Raw genomic sequence first — 17988 nt, 5'->3', positions numbered from 1 at the left:
CATAATATCAGAAATACTGTGCCTAATGACTGCAGTGTAACCACCACTCAAACATGCACCTTTTTATATTTTATATTTTGAGTTGGGACACAGCTTTTCATCTGTTCACTCACATTTTTCAGTAAACATGATACATCTCATTTTAAACAGCATTTATACACACCATTTTATGTTGGTAGAAAATGCTCTGGGCCAACAGTTCATCACAAGATTAGGTGAAAACCAACAAAAAGTGGATTTTAAAAAGGTTTTCTTGTGCAGTCAGTTAAAATTCATCGGGCTCGCTGCGCTCACGGGAGGAGACCCAACGGGACACGATCAGCTCCTGAAACAAACCCAGCAATGAGGAAGGAAAACCCCAAAAGCTGCAGCAAATCAGAGAGAGATGGGGACAGGTCTGTAAAACTGATTATGTGTATTTTGTGGCCACTGGGGTGTTTCAGTAGATGACTCTGTTTGTTCCTGAAGAGAGCTGAACTCTCACACTTTCCCCTTTTATTTCTGATCTTAGCTCAGCCCTGCCATCTCCACAGGGTTTTAGGAATCCCTAAATGTTTACATGCACTGTACCAGCAACATTCCCATTCACACAGGAGAGGTTAAGCTTACAGAGATCCTGCAAAGCACTTTGCATGACTTGGGGCAGGAAGGAATTTGATTTTATGTGCAAAACTCAAATCAAGGCAAAGAAGAAGGCACAGCTCTCCCAGGGAGCTGTGGAAAGGCAGGAAGCACTCACCTGAACCTTGATTCTCTTCATGCACTCTGGGGTTGCCATCTCCTCTGCTGTCATGTCAGAAGGTCTGATCAAGTAGCACAGCATGAGCTCCTGTGGGCAGGAGCAAACACAGAATTTCAGTGGATTATGGAGGCACCATGGAGCTCACACTGACAATGTCAGGGAAATCCCAGTCTCAAAAGGAAAATCCTGGGAGATGGAAAGGGCTTTATAAACAGAAGTGGCAGTCAGGAAACAAGGGTCCCTCAGGTCTTGCTGTTCCTCACACAACTTCTAACATTCCTACAAATGGCAGAACTTTCATAATTATTATTTAACAACAATTCTTCCAGGATTCACCTGGTATTGACAAAGGAAACTTCTCTCCCACAGGCAGCTCAACATATTGTTCAGCAGGAGGATTCTCCTCCCAGCCTCAGTTAAATCCCTGCCCTCTGGAGCCAAACTTTACCATGCCAAAGCTGGTTCTACCCCAGAGCTTGTACCTTGGAAGCATTTGCATTTGTTCTGTTCAGCCCAGAGAGGGACATCCAGCTGAGGGGTCTGCGAAGGGAACCTTCAAAATTATCATCCACCAACTCAGCAATGACAGAGTAACTGCAAAACAGCAGGCAGGACAGGTCACAGAAAGGAAACTGGCATTTTCTGAGGACAACTCAAGGACCAGGGGCTAAAAACTGGCATTAAACAATCTGCCAGTTTGCAAGCTGTGGGATTGAGTCTTTCTATAAGGAAAAGAGGAGAAATACTGAAGTTGTGCATGTGCCCAATGGTGCCTTCCCTCCCACCCTTCTGATGTTTGTAGCATTCTCTTTGTTAATGCCAAGCTGACATTTATAACCAATTTATTACCTAGGAGTTCAACCTGACTAGCCAACAAATAAAGACAATTATCATCCCTTAAAAGTTCTCCCAAATTACCCAGACCATGTATTTTTCTAAGTCAGTATTATGAAATCCAATTATTTTCCTGAGTCTATCATCATATGAGTACTAAATCATAACTAAGTCACAACTGCAGCTTGTGATTTTGAATGCCTGTTATTTACATTCAAAGAAATGGTGTCATTTAGCTCCTCTGCTGAAAGGATTTTCACATTCCCAGTGTGAACACAATGTGTTTTGAGTGATGAGTATGTGCTGAACCAGTGAAGATGCTAAACTGGAGTGAGTGCAATTTGACTGAAGGAAATGAGGCAGAAACAGGAGTGTCAAACCTGGCGTGGTAGAACGGGGGCCCTTTCCGATACAGCACTGAAAGGAAAGAGAAACACCTCAGTCACATCAGAGTTAAAATGGGTTTAACACCAGGGCCCATCACTATTGTCAAATGTTCTGTAAATTGTAATTACATGAGAAAAAAACCTCAACTCTTGTGAATTCTGCTCAGAGTTAGGTTGTCCCAGCAAGTGGAGAGAGGGAGGAGCAGCAGAGTGACTCAGGGCAGGGCAGGCCAAGGGCAAGGCAGAAGAACCAGAGGAACTGGCAGTTGTAGGAGAGAGTTTAGGATGGGATTTTCTGGCAGGGATGATGAATTCAGCCAGAGCTGCACCCTGACCTAAAGGACTTGCTCAGCATCCCCCAAGCTGTGTCACCACTTCAGCAGCACTAAAACACCTGCTGGGCTGCACACATCCAGAAACACCTGACTTCAATGCATGCTCTGTAATTGCTGCACTGCTTGTGTTGACATGAGCCAAGTGGAGCTCTTGGGTTCCTCAGCAAGGACACCACTAATTACTTCTGGAATATCAAACCCTCAAACAATAATGCAAAAATGCCAAATCCATTCTCTAGCTCCCCCAAACCCCACACAAAGAGACAATCCTGGCAGTGAGTTCAGCACAAGTCCAGCTGCTCTTAACTGGGATGAATGGGGTGCATGAACTTCAGTGTGGATTGGGATCTGGGCTCAAACCTGTTATGTTAACACTGAGCAGATGTGTTTAGGAGAGCACAGAGAAAGTTGGGAAGGGAATTTCAGTGCAATCCTGAAGGAATTCTGAACCTCATGAAGCAAACCAGGCCTTCCAAGCTGTCTCTTCACCTCCTGGATATAGGATGTTCCTTTCCACTCACATCCCAACTTCACTGCTAACCCATATGTCCTCTGCCAATGCAAGCAGCAAAGGCTGCTCCATGCAGTCCTGCAGCTCCTCTCTGGAATTCCCACTTGCCTGGAGGAGGGGTGGCCAGGAAATGACCCCATTTTTGGGGAGGTACTCACAGAGGTCCGTGCCATACTTCAGCCCCACCTTGGGCACCCAGCCCTTGCCCCTGAAGTAGTGGTAGGCCATGTAGGTGGTTTTGAAATCGGGCTTCACCTCACTGAACACTTCCCACAGCTTCACGATGCTCAGGGGCTCCTGCAAAGCACACAGCAAGGTCACTGCACTGAGAGAAACCAGCCATGCCCTGCTGCACAGATGCATGACAAATACCAAATTCCACAGCACCAGATACCACATGGCACAGCCACGGAGCAGGAACTGCAGGCAGTGAAACAGAACCCTTGCATTCAAGGCAGGAACCTGCTGCTCCACTTAGTGGCTCTTTTAGGCAGTTCACAATCATTCCCATAACACCCCTGTTAAAGGAAAGGCTGATAAATCTTCAACTAAAAGCACAGGTTTGAATTATTATGTAATAATAGTTTGATAGAATTAATATCTAAAACTCCAAGGAATTTTGCCATCTCAGGTGTGATTATTTACCATATTATTTCTCCTGTATTTCCAAGTTACAACAAAAATCCTTTCTCTGCAGACACACAGTGCTTAATTATATCTGTCTTGGTAAACTTAAAGATTTCAGAGCTGTATTTCCTAAACAGAAATACCATTAGTTGTAAGAAAATCTTCCCAATCCCTGTGTTTGGTATTTCCTCCTCCAGAATTACCAGCACAAATCACTGCCACACAGGGGAAGATTCAGACCAAACCACATCCAGAGAAAAGCATCCCCAGTAATCCCAAATGAATCCAATCTCTTACCTCACCATAATAAACACTTAAACATCCCAGGGCATAGACCAAGAAAAAAGCCTGAAAAAACAAACAGAGGCAGTTTAAGTGATGGCTACATTCCCCTCCTGTAGTTTATACACAAAACATTGAAAGAACAAAGGCTTCATTCATTAATTTCCTACAATGTCATTAAATATAATGAGAAGCAGCAGAATTGAAAGAGGATTCATACAAATGTTGTATTCCAGTCCTGTCACAGGTCTCTGTGTCAGTGGCATTACTCACCTAAAGCAAACAGGATTGGACTCTGTTTTTTAACCATCTCATGTAATTATCACAGCATATTAAAGCTAAGTGTAATGGCTAAGACAATCCAGGTCCTTAGGAGACACAGGACTCTGTATTTTAGGAACATATTTTAAATGACAGTGTGACATAGATTAAGGTTTACTTTTTCAGATGAAAAGCAAACTCACTTGCACTGTGCTTGACACATACCTCTTCCAAGCTGAGTTGTAAGTACTCAAAAATCCTAAATGGGTTTTTTCTGCATACTAATACTTCCTTCTTGACAAGCTACAAGAAAAATTGGCTATTATTAATATGTTGAACTGGAAAAAAGACTGAATTCTGAAAGTAGCTTTGTCTAAAAGATTAGATAATTTTTCTTACATTCTCTTGTGCATGAGTGGAGTCATCTTCAGGACAGGAGCTGCCTTCTTCCTCCTCTTGCACCAGCACATATTCTGGAGCACATTCCCTTGAGTCCATCTCCTCCCAAGCCCTCTGCTCAGGGCTCTGCTTCCCCTCACAGCCCCAGGGCACAGCAGGGTCCCTGTGGCAGGACCCCTCAGCCATGTCCCTGGGGTGCTCCTGTTCCTGGTCCCTGGAGGCACTGCCAGGATCTCCTCCCTCCTGGGAGTGCTGCTTGTGACCCTCAGGCCTTTGGGCTCCTTCCCTGCCACATTTCCTGCCCAGTTCTGCATTTCCTGTGCTCCCTGTGGTGCAGCTGTGCCCAGCCTGTCCATCCCCATCCCCTGTGCAGAGGGGCAGCCCCAGGGGTTTGGTGTAACTCTCCAGGATCCTGCTGATGGAGCAGCTGTCCAGGCCCTGCTCCCGCAGCACACTCTGAGCCCACTGCACGCGCCGCTGGTACCTGGGAACACAGAAATGGGGAACTGCAGGGATTGAGGCTGTAATTAACACTGCACAGCCAGGAGGCTCAGCACAGAGCACAGACACCCCCAGCAGCTGTGGGCACAAATGGGGTCAGTGCAGTGGTGTCGCAGACATTTCTCCACAGAAATCCTTTCTTTCAGATTTCTGCGCCTTCGGGAGGCCAGAGGCCCCCGAAGAGAAGGTAAACAATTATTATCAGCTGCTGGGGAATGCAACAGGGACACCTTGATTGGCTCATTTCCTATGTTTATAATTAAGAGCCAATCACCAGTGCAAGCTAGGGGACTGAGTCCTTGAACACAACTTTGTTGTAGATTTTTTTCTATCTATTCCTAGCTTAGCCTAGCTGCTCTGCAAAACCTCTCTCTATATTCTATTAGTATAACTATAATGTATTATATCATATATTAATAAATCCAGCCTTCTGATTCAAGAAACAAGATTCACCGTCTCTCTCTCACCAGCTGTGCCCACTCAGGTGCGGTAATACAGTGGGGCTCCAGTGTTTTGGGAGCCTCACGAACACTTCAGCTTTTACACAGCCAAGGACTGAGAGCAGGAGCTGCAAACCCTGCTGTAACTGCCCTGGAAGCAGCAATGGCACTGCAGGAACACCATTCTCCAGTAGGAATCACCCTTTGGAGCTGAACCCCTCAACCTGAGCACAGAAATGGGAAACTGCAGGGATTGAGCCTTTAATTAACACTGCACAGCCAGGAGGCTCAGCACAGAGCACAAACACCCCCAGCAGCTGTGGGCACAAATGGGATCCATCCCCTGGGGCTCCAGTGCTTTTGGGAGCCTCATGAGCACCAAGTGCTGGGCAGGTTCAAGGAGCAGCAGCTTCACCAGGGAGAAAATCCCATCTCCTATGAAAGCCTTAAGGCTGAATTCCCCACAAATTTGGAATTGGAATTTCAGGATTGAAACATGGAACAAGAGCACTCCCACTTCAGCTTTTACACAAGGATTGAGAGCAGGAGCTGCAAAATTCTTCTCTAACTGCCCTGGAAACTGCAATGGCACTGCAGGAACCCCAGTGGAAAATTCTCCAGTAGGAACCAACCCCTCAGTTATATCCCTGAGAGATAACAACAATCCCATCACTGAGATATTTACAACTTTCAGCTACTACTTCTAATAGTTTTCAATCATGACAGAGTTTTTAGTGCCTTTTCTCTTGGAAAATAACATTAATTAATTATTACTAACATTTAATGTTATTTTAATAACATGAAGTCAGTCGAAACAGGACTCTTCACTCTGTGAAGGTGAAAATCTTGCACAGCATTTTTTATTTCCCTGAACAAAATCCTCAGGCAGCAATTTCAGCCCAGGTGACAAGGGCATTAAATGCAAATTCCATGTGCCAACACAAACACAAGTGCAGGCTCCTGATAAAGCTGGGTAATTCAGGGCTCTGCTCTTTGGTATATAAAGGACATTCCTCTCTGTCCTATTATTTAATTACCATTTAATTTGCACTTGCAGAGCATTTTGTGCACCAATAAAATCCCACTCTTATTGATGCTCAGCATCTGCAAGCAGCAGTAGCTGTAGCAGCATTAGCAATAATATGGTTACTGTTTTTCTTACCTAAAATCGAGAGCAAAATTTTAAAATTTAAGTGAAGTTTTTAGTTATCATAAGATTAAAACCAACTGAGTAACTCACCTGCACTTAATATTTTATACACTATTTAAGCAGAAAAAAAAAAAAAAAAGTAGTCCAACACTAAGTTCTGCTAAGTGTACAAACTACCAAGGTTAACTGAGACTTAAAAAAAGGTAAAATATCAAAGTATTGTAAAATATCAAAGTACTGTAAAAGTTCAAGAGCTGCTTCTGCTACACCATAAAAACCCAATATGGAAATGGAAGAGATATTTTAAATAGCCTGCACCAGAAATTTCTTTTCCTGCTCCTCACCTGAAGAATGTTTATTATGCTTATAATCATTATTAATTAATTGCCCATTCTGTGGATGCACTGAGCCTTGGCTTCTCTCCAGCAATCAACACCTACAAGCCTGCATGAAAAACCACCCTGAGGATCACCCCCTGCCCTTTTCTCATTATTTCATTTATAAATTCTAAAGTAATTTATAAATGAAATAATGAGAAAAGAAATGGAAGCAAGTCACTGCCTTAATTCATACAGCAAACAACCTGAAACCCAGAAATGTAAACCAGAACAATCTGTTTCCTGAAAACACCAAGAAAAAAGCAAATTCACTTACTTTTGGGATGTAATAATGGGCATGTTTGTGTTAACACCTGTGTAAAGAAAAAAGCATACATTGTTTCATCAATATAAGGATGGTTTTGTGTGATTTTGGTCACTGGGTGATCTGCACCAGGGAATTGTCCCCATTTGCAGCCCTCCAAGCCATTTTGGTGCCACTTTTCAAGCAGGGATACAGCAGAACCAGGAAAGTGTTGTTTTGGTTTTTTAAGATTTTTTATCTTTCTGGTGTTGATATTCTTGTAACGAACTTTCTCACACACTTTCTGTAAATAACTCATTGTTTTGCATTTCTTTATGGAGGAGGAGAAAGTTGATGGGCTGTTGGTTTGACCAGTGTCATTGGAGAGGTGGCACTGTCACCCTCCAATCCACTGTCACTCCTGGAAAATTATAAATGTTGGAGTCAGAAAATAAACTTCTCTTTTCCTTCACCTTGAGAACAGCGGTGTGTGCTTGTGTTTTTTGTGTACTATAGTGACAGAACGGTACAAATGTCACAGCCTGCACAGAGGAGAATTAAATACACTTTTTTCTCCAGATAATTATGGAGGGACAGAATAAAATCCAGTGATGGCCTCTGGGACTTCACTGTCATGGCAGAGGTGAGTACAAAATCAGTTTTTCCATAAACAGCCAAGAGCAGACTGGGTGTGACTGAAACCTTCACCAACCCTTCCCTCATCGTTTCAGGGACACCAAAAGCTGCAGATCAAACCCAAGGAAAATAAGGGGGGAAAAAAGCCCCAGGATGATCCCTTCACTTCAATCTTCCCAAGCAACAGTTCAGTGAAGGTTTGGGTGAATGCACTAAGGAATTATCCACATGGATTCCAACTCTTGGATTTTTCCTAGGCATGAGAGATGGGGAGAGACAGATCTCCTTCGCCTGATCCATCCAGCAGATTATTCTGTGTGTAATTTATAAAAATATGCCTTCAATAGGTGTGGAGAGCTCCCAGAGCAGTGCTGGGCTACAAGCAGCCCCCACTTACCTCTCCACTTGGCCACCAGCTGAGGATCTGAAATGCTGAACACTGGGCGGCTCCTGGAGAGGATCCCTTTGCCAAAATAGCCCTGCAAGGACAGAAAACCCCGAATCACCTCATGGTACACACATCAACTTCTTCCCGCTTATAAATTGTGCAATGGTGACACCAGCTGAACAAACAGCTCAACTCCTGCAGCATGTCAGCCCTGCCTGAAGCTTGTTTAGCTGCTGGTTCACTATTAAACCTGATTTAACCAAGTGGTTAAATCCCATTTAGCCTGGAGAGTGTTGGGTCTTTTCCCTGAACTCTAAATATCTAAAACCTCCCAGGAAATGTTTGAAAACAACACCTGAAACCAAGGAGACAGCAAAGCATTAGAGTGGTACTCAGACACAAAAACCTGAACACAGCTTGTTTCACACAGGAATAAATCACTCTGAAATTAAAATAATTATACAAGCACTTATAAAACATTAATAAAGCTTTAAAAACAAGAAAATGCTTTGAAAAGTTGCATGAAATGTTGAAAGCAGACATAAACATGAAGGATTTGCAGCTGTTTCTTAGCTCACAGTGTCACTTCATTCCAACATTTATTTCCTTGGATAAGAAACTTTTCACATTTGATACAGAAAGAATTTTTCTTGCAGTGATTTCAGGAGAGAAGGGAAATATGGAGAATCACGAGTGGCTGAAGGGGCAGGAAAGATAAAGGCAGCAGATTTGAACCAGGGTTGTGTTTTACCTGCATTTAAAACACTACAAATATTGTGCAAACAGGGTGCAGCACCTTGTTGTAGAGCTGTTCAATATCCTCGGGGTTCCTCACAATCACATTGTTGTTAATGATCTCAGCCTGGCAGAGTCTGAAATCCTTCCCCCCCACATCCACAGGAAAGGGAGCCTTGTAGGACTCGAAAACTCTTCTTTTCCTTTTTGGGGGGTGAAAAACTGCTTCTGCCATGTCTTACTTTATCCTCCTAAAAGTGCAAAGAAAAGATTTAACACCCGGGAATTAAGGTTCGCCCATTTTTTTCGTACTTCAGCAAGATCCCTCCTACAGCACAGCAGCACATTCTCAGTGGGTGCTGCAGGGTAACACAGGTTTAATTCTTCAACTCTTACACCAAACAAACGCAGGCAGGGATGCGCTGGAGATCTCTGATCTGCCTCTGGCGCATCCCCTGCACAGAGCTCATGAAGGAAACTCCAGAAATAAAGGAGTAAAATACATCCCCTCAAGTTTGCCCCGGATCCCCTCAGGGCTGCCCCTGGATCCCTGAGGGCTGCCCCGAGATACCCTCAGGGCTGCCCCGGATCCCCTCAGGGCTGCCCCTGGATCCCTGAGGGCTGCCCCGGATCCCCTCAGGGCTGCCCTGGATCCCCTCAGGGCTGTCCTGGGATCATTCAGGGCTGCCCCGGATCCCCTCAGGGCTGCCCCGGATCCCTCAAGGCTCCGCCGGGATCCCCTCAGGGCTGCCCCGGGATCCCCTGAAGGCTGCCCTGGGATCATTCAGGGCTGCCCCGGATCCCCTCAGGGCTCTGCCCGGATCCCCTCAGGGCTGTCCCGCGAGTCCCTCAGGGCTGCCCCGGATCCCCTCAGGGCTCTGCCCGGATCCCCTCAGGGCTGTGCCGGATCCCCTCAGGGCTGTGCCGGATCCCCTCAGGGCTGTCCCGCGAGTCCCTCAGGGTTGTCCCGAATCCCCTCAGGGCTCTGCCCGGATCCCCTCAGGGCTGCCCCGGGATCCCTCAGGGCTCCGCCGGGATCCCTCACGGCTGCCCCGGAATCCCCCCGGGATAGCCGGGCCCTGCTGCAAGACTCGCACTCGGCCCGGGGTGTCCCGGTGGGTTTGGGGGCAGTGTCCGCTCCCGGGGTGTCCCGGTGGGCTTGAGGGGCAGTGTCCGCTCCCGGGGTGTCCCGGTGGGGTTCGGGGGCAGTGTCCGCTCCCGGGGTGTCCCGGTGGGTTTGAGGGGCAGTGTCCGCTCCCGGGGTGTCCCGGTGGGGTTCGGGGGCAGTGTCGGCTCCCGGGGTGTCCCGGTGGGTTTGAGGGGCAGTGTCTGGTCCCGGGGTGTCCCGGTGGGGCTCAGGGGCAGTGTCCGGTCCCGGGGTGTCCCGGTGGGTTTGAGGGGCAGTGTCCGGTCCCGGGGTGTCCCGGTGGGCTTGAGGGGCAGTGTCCGGTCCCGGGGTGTCCCGGTGGGGTTCGGGGGCAGTGTCTGGTCCCGGGGTGTCCCGGTGGGTTTGAGGGGCAGTGTCCGCTCCCGGGGTGTCCCGGTGGGGCTCAGGGGCAGTGTCCGCTCCCGGGGTGTCCCGGTGGGGTTCGGGGGCAGTGTCCGCTCCCGGGGTGTCCCGGTGGGGTTCGGGGGCAGTGTCCGCTCCCGGGGTGTCCCGGTGGGGTTCGGGGGCAGTGTCGGCTCCCGGGGTGTCCCGGTGGGTTTGAGGGGCAGTGTCTGGTCCCGGGGTGTCCCGGTGGGGCTCAGGGGCAGTGTCCGGTCCCGAGGTGTCCCGGTGGGTTTGAGGGGCAGTGTCCGGTCCCGGGGTGTCCCGGTGGGCTTGAGGGGCAGTGTCCGGTCCCGGGGTGTCCCGGTGGGTTTGAGGGGCAGTGTCTGGTCCCGGGGTGTCCCGGTGGGGTTCGGGGGCAGTGTCTGGTCCCGGGGTGTCCCGGTGGGTTCGAGGGGCAGTGTCCGGTCCCGGTGGGTTCGGGCAGACAGAGCCGGGCCGTTCCCGCCGCCCGCGCGCGCCACGCACCGTCACTGTCACCGTCACCGCCGCGCCGCCACCGCGCCTGCGCACTGAGCCCGCGCACGAACGGCCCCGCCCCGAGCCCGCCCCGGTCCCGCCCGTGGGTCCCGCCCCGCTCCGCTCCGCTCCGGGTACCGGTCCCGCTCCGTCCCTGCCCATCGGTTCCGCTCCATCCCTGGTCACGGTCTATCCCCCGTCCCGCTCCGTCCCCAGTTGCGCTCCATCCCCGCCCATCGGTTCCGCTCCGTTCCCCCCACGGTCCCGCCCCGCTCCATCCCCGGTCCCGCTCCATTTTCGCCTGGGGGTTCGGTCCCGCTTCGTCCTAGCCCAGAGGGAGATCCGGTCCCTGCCGGGGTGTTCCGGTCCTGGTTCACCCCGGTCCCGCTCCATCCCCGGTCCAGGGCCGGTTCCGGTCCCGCTCCATCCCCGCGGGGCGGGCCCGTCCCGCTCGGGTGTCCCGCCCCGGCAGAGGTGAGGCCGCGCTGTCCGGCCCCGGCTGCCGGCCCCGAGCCAGGGATGCTCCCGGCAGGGAAGGACCGGGAATGTGCTCCCGGCTCTGCTGCCGGGCTGTCCCGCCGGGCTGCGGGGCTGTCCCTCCCGGGATGTGCTGATGTCCCTCCCGGGGACAAATCACATTGGCGGCTCTAGTGTGACCAAAGTGAGAGAAGCTTTTGGAGTGAGCGATGAGCTCCGTGAGCAGAGGCAGGAGGCACACACGGAGATGATTAATTAGAGAGGGATTGGGACAATATTCTGCTCATTTGGCCCCGGGACACAGCCCGTGGCTCGGTGGCACTGCTGTCCCGCCGGCTGAGGCTGATCCCGCAGCTCAGAGCCAGCTCGGCCCGACGGGCTTGTGCAGCTATAAAATAAAAGCGCCTGAATTAAATACAAAGCATTTTCCTTATTTAGGACCTGGTGTCTCTTTTTCTACACCTTGTCCAACCCACGGTCACACCTTCACCTGCTCCTGTTTGAGGCACCTGCGAGGTGCTGCCACTGTCACCAAAGAGGAGCGAGACAGTTTGGCTGCAGACTCTCAGCAGAGAATTCTGATTCCCAGCAGAGATCAGGGATGAAGAACTGCAATAATACATACTTTTAGGAGGTATTTTATCTCGTTCCTGGTTTTTTATGGTGAGCCAAAGGGCAGGCAATAGTGAGTACAAGGCCAGACAGGAGTTATTGCACGAAACACGGGAACACTCAGATTGTGTTCTCGCAGTTATCGCCTGCAGAGGTGTGCTCGATACACCAGCTCAGGACTTTTTGATGTTGATTTGCATAAAAAGTGTTGAAGCCAAACCTCAGAGGGGCCTGATGTGTTCTTGTCACCAAAGTACAGAGATGCTCTGGCAACTTCAGGTTCATTCTCAGAGCTCTGCCATTGAAATACCCAAATTAAAATATTCCAGGCAACAAAATGAAAGTGACCCAACTTCAAAGATGTCACTCTGATTCAAAATTCCTCCTAAATTGGTCAAACCAAGTCTCACTTGAATGAAAGCAAGTTTATCTCTGCTAGCTATATCTGGATTTTCTCTTTGTGCAGACACATTTACTATGAGACATTCCCTGCAGGGAGAGGCAGACAAAACACGAGGAGCTACAGGCCACTCACATTTCCTTATCAACCTGCAGCCTTGGACAGAACCCACAGCCAGCCCTTCAATTAACTCACTCACACTCCTGTTTCTTCACCCATTATCTGCTCCCGTCCCTGATAAGCCCAGATCAAGCTGCAGCCAGAACTCGCTGTCTGAAGGACAAGCTTTGCATGAGTCACACCTCGTTTCTTTTATCTATCAATTTCTGTATCAATAATTGTGCAGACACTCTCAGCAGTGTCCCTGCTGCTGCTGATGATGAGGCAGCGCCCAGTGACAGGCTCTGAGCTGCAGCCCTCGGGGTCACCAGGGAATCAGGAATGTCACCCTGCTGTCAGGAGCCACAATGAAAGAATCTGTGTCTCAACACAACAGCACAAGGCTGAAATCACCCAGTCTAGAAATTGTACAGAAATTAAGGTGTCCAGGGTGTCTGCACTGGAGCATGGATACTTGCATGTATATACCTAGCAAAAACTAACAGTGAGGTTAGGACTAAGTCTGTTGTCCTTGGGTGTGTGTGGCATCCACCTTGACATCTTCAGTGTCTTGCTTTTTATAAGCTACAAAAATGTAAAATTTGGTGTGTGATTGGTTGATGATTTATGATCATTGTTTGTATTTTTGTTTGTTTTTTTTTGGGGGGGGTTAGTTCTGGGGTTAATTCTATGTTTGTTTTGGGGTGGTTATGGAGTGATGATGATGGTTGGTTGTTGTTTTTGACACTAGGAAATATAGAGGAAGGTTAATTGAAAGTGTATTGATTGTTGCAGACATCTTTTATGGAAAATAATTTCCTTAGGATTTTTCCTCCTGAGAATCTGAGAGGCCTCAGGAACAAAATGTAAACAATGATTATCTGCTGCTGTGAAATGCAACAGGTAGATCTTTAATTAACCCATCTTAGATGTTTGTAATTAATGGCCAGTCACAGCCCAGCTGGCTCAGACAGAGAGATGAGCCACAAACCTTTGTTATTATTCCTTTTTCTTCTATTCTTAGCCAGCCTTCTGATGAAACCTTTCTTCTATTCTTTTAGTATAGCTTTAATGTAATATATATCATAAAACAATAAATCAGCCTTCTGAAACATGGAGTCAGATCCTCGTCTCTTCCCTCATCCTAAGACCCCTGTAAACACCATCACAATTGATGATAAATGATTTGGATAATGTAGGTATATATGGTTTAATTATTTAATTAAAAAAAAAGAAAAAAGTCAAGATAAAAAAAATGAATGCGTAAAATGGGATTTAAATGTTAGTTCCTAGTAAATATGTGAACAGACCTGCATGGTCCTGCAGGACCACTGGGATATGGGAGGAGCAAAACAATGTTGTACCTGTGAGTGAGGATTGTGTCCCTCACCGGGGCGTTTCACAGGCTGAACAAACACTCAGGAGCAGAACAAATAAAGCTCATCCTGCCTCCAGACACGGGGCTGCGCTAGAAGCCCTGCAGATCGCTTTGCTGGCAGTTCTCAGGGCGGGTTTTTGCTCCCTGGAGCGCTCCCGCTGTGCCCTGCAGGGTGCAGCTCCTGCCAGGCATCCCCGCCCTGCCCCTCCCTGCGCTGGGAATGGCACCGGGAACAGGGAATTCCCTGCTGCCCCGGCTGCTTCAGGGCTCTCAGTCACAGCATCCAGTTGCTTGGTATTTCACAGAATCCCAGAATCCCAGAATCACGGAATCCCAGAATCCCAGAATCCCAGAATCACAGAATCCCAGAATCATGGAATCCCAGAATCCCAGAATCACAGAATCACGGAATCGCAGAATCACAGAATCGCAGAATCACAGAATCGCAGAATCACAGAATCACAGAATCGCAGAATCGCAGAATCCCAGAATCATGGAATCCCAGAATTGCAAAATCACAGAATCGCAGAATCATAAAATCCCAGAATCCCAGAATCACAGAATCCCAGAATTGCAGAATCACAGAATCACAGAATCCCAGAATCACAGAATCACAGAATCCCAAAATCACAGAATCACAGAATCACAGAATCCCAGAATCCCAGAATCACAGAATCCCAGAATCCCAGAAGGATGAGGTTGGAAGAGACCTCTAAGATCATCAAGTCCAACCCATGCCCTAACACCTCAGCTATAGTGTAGCACCAAGTGCAGTGTCCAGGCTTTTATAAAACACATCCAGAGATGGTGATTCCACCACCTCCCTGGGAAGAGCATTCCAGTACTTTATTATTCTGTCTGTGAAAATTTTTTTCCTAATATCCAACCTGTACCTTCCCTGATGTAGCTTGAGGCTGTGTCCTCTGATTCTGTCAGAGACCGACCCCACCTGAGCACAACCTCCCTTCAGGAAGGTGTAGAGAGCAATAAGGTCACCTCTAAGCCTCCTCTTCTCCAGGCTAAACACCCCCAGTTCCTTCAAACGTTCCTCACAGGGTTTGTTTTGTGTTCCCAGCCCCTCTCCAGCCTTGTTGCCTCCTCTGGACGTGCTCCAGCCCCTCAAGGTCCTCCCCAAACTGAGGGCCCAGAACTGCACACAGCATTTCTTGATACTGGGCTGATTTATTGCATTATTAAATTAAGGTCCAAGGCAATGTCAGCTTCCTGCCAAGGCTGATAGGACTCTCCCCTAAACCACCGTGGCTGTGACCCTTCAACCCTGACACAGTTGCCTTTGCTGCCTGACTCTCAATGCCCCTTTGTCTGCACTACCAGCCCCAGAAATTCAGATATAAATCCCAGAAATATGGATGTAAATACGGATGTGTTATGGCATCCACGTCAGATCCACAGGAACCCCTCTGAACTCCCAGTGCCTTTCCAGGGGAGGATGCTCCTGCTCTGTGCTGTCCCAGGATTTCTCAGACAGAGCTGCAACCAGTTCCAGTGGCAGGACACGATGTCCCTGCCAGGCTCACTGAACTCCTCCTGTGACCACACACGTGGTGATTTCCTCTAAAATCTGCACAGCATTTGCAGCGCTGTGCTCTCAGCCTGCCTGTGGTTTGTGTCCTTCCACAGGCACTGTTTCATTGTGAAGCCCATCTGGAAGAAATATTCCCCTTATAAAATAGGAGCTCATTTTATATTATATGAACTAATGTTTAACAGCTAATATTAACGAGGGGCTGTGCTGTGAAGTTTCTACCCCAGTAAAATGGAGTTGCCATGTGCAGGAAGGCACAGGGAGGTTTTGTTATCCAAAGTGGTTTTTTTGAGTGTTTGGGGGTTTTAGAGGCAGTTGGGAGTTAATTCTCAGTCCTACCTCAGCCAAAACATACAGGCCAGGTACTCCTTAAATACATATTTTACATGCTTAGGCTTATTAAAAGAAACAGAAATGTCAGCCTGTAAAACTATTTGCCCATGCAGAAAGCCACTCATAAAATCATAAAAGAATGATCTGTTCTTACAGTGTCTTTAGGTAATTTTGGAATCCGTGCCAAGAAATAAAAGGGTTTTGCATGAAATTCAAGTCATGATTTGTCATTGTAATAATTTCTGTCTGGCTTTGACAGAATGTTCCTGTAAAATTTTGTTATCCCATCCGTGTTGTAATCCACAAAGCCCCCATGATGACACTCTCCTTTCTGGATTTTCTTTCTCACAAGGTGATGCAGACAGCAGTGGGAGGATGGGCTGTAGTTATTTACATTAGCCAGCTCCAGTTTCCCCAGACTGACAGAAATTCCCATGGAAATTCTGGTTACATTAACTTTGACAGAGATATGGGACTGGACTGTTTTTGGAAACTTTAAAAAAACACCAACAACTAGGGAATACTTTTCATTTTTATTAACATGCAGCATCTTAATTTTGTTTATTAAAGAAATAAATCAAGGTTGGTTTCTGCTTAGTTTCAGATGGTTTTCACAGGAGACAAAAAAAGAGAAGTCAAATACTGGCCAAGCATCAACCCAGGGAGGAATCCCATAATAGCAGCAATCCCGAGGAGGATGGCAGTGAAGGGAGCAGCATGAGAAAAGAGGATTTTAGAGATGAGAATGGCATGGCTGTGTTTGCTTCAGACATGGACAGTGATTGTGCGTTCTTGGAGATTAAACACACTTGGATGTGGAATTCTTGCAGGATCCATCCCATTATCCCATCCCATTATCCCATGGATCCCATGGATCCCATCCCATTATCCCATCCCATCCCTCCGTCCCATTGTCCCATCCCATCCCATCCATCCAATTCAATCCAATCCAATCCAATCCAATCCAATCCAATCCAATCCAATCCAATCCAATCCAATCCCATTATCCCATCCCGTCCCATCCCATCCCAGCCTATCCCATTATCCCATCCCATTATTCCATGGATCCCATGGATCCCATCCCATCCCATCCCATCCCATCCCATCCCATGGATCCCATTATCCGATCTCATTATCCCATCCCCTCCCATGGATGCCATGGATGCCATGGATCCCATCCCATCCCATGGATCCCATGGATCCCATCTCATCCCGTGGATCCCATGGACCCCATCCCATTATCCCATCCCATGGATCCCATGGACCCCATCCCATTATCCCATCCCATGGACCCCATGGACCCCATCCCATTATCCCATCCCATGGACCCCATCCCATTATCCCATCCCATGGATCCCATGGATCCCATCCCATTATCACATCCCATGGATCCCATGGATCCCATCCCATTATCACATCCCATGGATCCCATCTCATCCCATGGATCCTATGGATCCCATTATCCCATCCCATCCCATTATCCCATCCCATCCCATTATCCCATCCCATCCCATTATCCCATCCCATTATCCCATCCCATCCCATCCGGGCTCTCTGAGGCCATCCCAGTCACTCCCTGCCCTCAGTTTTTGTTCCAGATGTGTTAGAAAATGATGTGAACATTAATTGAAAATTATGTGAACATTAATTAACTGAAATGATGTGACCATTAATTAACTGAAATGATGTGAACATTGATTTTCTCTGCCCCAGCCTCCCCAGAGCCCCTGCTTCCCTTCTCCCCCTGGAAACAAAAAGCCACAGCTCTGAGCTGGCCCCTCCAGGGGAATTAAGGGCACTCAAACCTGCTGATTTTCTCCCAGCCCTGCAGCTCCAGTGCCACATTTATTTACCTTTAGCTGCAGAACCATTTGTTTCTGCGTGCCTCATTAGTTTTTCTGCTCCATCAGTCCCTGGCTGAGCTGCTCAATGAGGCAAATCCTCTCTTTGGCTAAATCCTGCCTCCCTCACCTTCACCTCGTGTGGCTCAGCACACAGCTGGGCACAAAACCCTCCAGGTTCCAGCAAGATGAGCAGCAAAAGTTCATTTTTTGGGTGTGTATCCAGTTGGGAAGGGCACAGTAAGGGTTGGGAGTCTCCACTAGGTGTCCATGTTTCTGCAATTTTCATTTAGGGCTCCACTCAGCCCTGCAGAATGCACAGCAATTGTTCTGCTCCGCTGCCAGATGGAAATGGGAGATAGATTTTATATCAGTCAGGGGTGCACCTGGGCCTGCACCTAAAAAGGCACAAAACCCTCAAAAACCACCTTTAAATTGCACATCTC

General features: G+C 48.1%; 1 protein-coding gene across 1 annotated transcript; it reads right to left on the bottom strand.

Moving 5' to 3' along the window:
• Positions 1–140: 140 nt before the first annotated feature.
• Positions 141–10903, bottom strand: TSEN2 (tRNA splicing endonuclease subunit 2). The gene is made up of 12 exons (XM_059480210.1): positions 10866–10903; positions 8910–9099; positions 8123–8204; positions 7123–7159; positions 4378–4861; positions 4204–4281; positions 3733–3783; positions 2967–3105; positions 1957–1993; positions 1225–1336; positions 740–829; positions 141–325 (listed from the first exon to the last, which is right to left on the bottom strand). The coding sequence occupies exons 2-12, from the start codon at positions 9081–9083 to the stop codon at positions 266–268; spliced, it is 1344 nt and encodes a 447-aa protein (XP_059336193.1). The 5' UTR covers positions 9084–9099; positions 10866–10903; the 3' UTR covers positions 141–265.
• Between the last annotated feature and the right edge of the window lie 7085 nt (positions 10904–17988).

The sequence above is a fragment of the Ammospiza nelsoni genome, chromosome 11 (genome assembly GCF_027579445.1).
Source record: "Ammospiza nelsoni isolate bAmmNel1 chromosome 11, bAmmNel1.pri, whole genome shotgun sequence".
Lineage (NCBI taxonomy): Eukaryota > Metazoa > Chordata > Aves > Passeriformes > Passerellidae > Ammospiza > Ammospiza nelsoni.
The sequence above is the reverse complement of the archived record's forward strand: the minus strand, read 5'-3'. Positions and strand labels throughout refer to the sequence as shown.

Excerpts from the sequence above, each read along its gene's own strand:
- TSEN2 (XM_059480210.1), bottom strand. The coding sequence starts at position 9,083 with ATGGCAGAAGCAGTTTTTCACCCCCCAAAAAGGAAAAGAAGAGTTTTC. Across the intron at positions 4,282-4,377 it reads CCACTCATGCACAAGAGAAT|CTTGTCAAGAAGGAAGTATT; the intron begins GTAAGAAAAATT and ends TTTTTCTTGTAG. Across the intron at positions 326-739 it reads TGAAGAGAATCAAGGTTCAG|GAGCTGATCGTGTCCCGTTG; the intron begins GTGAGTGCTTCC and ends GGTTTGTTTCAG.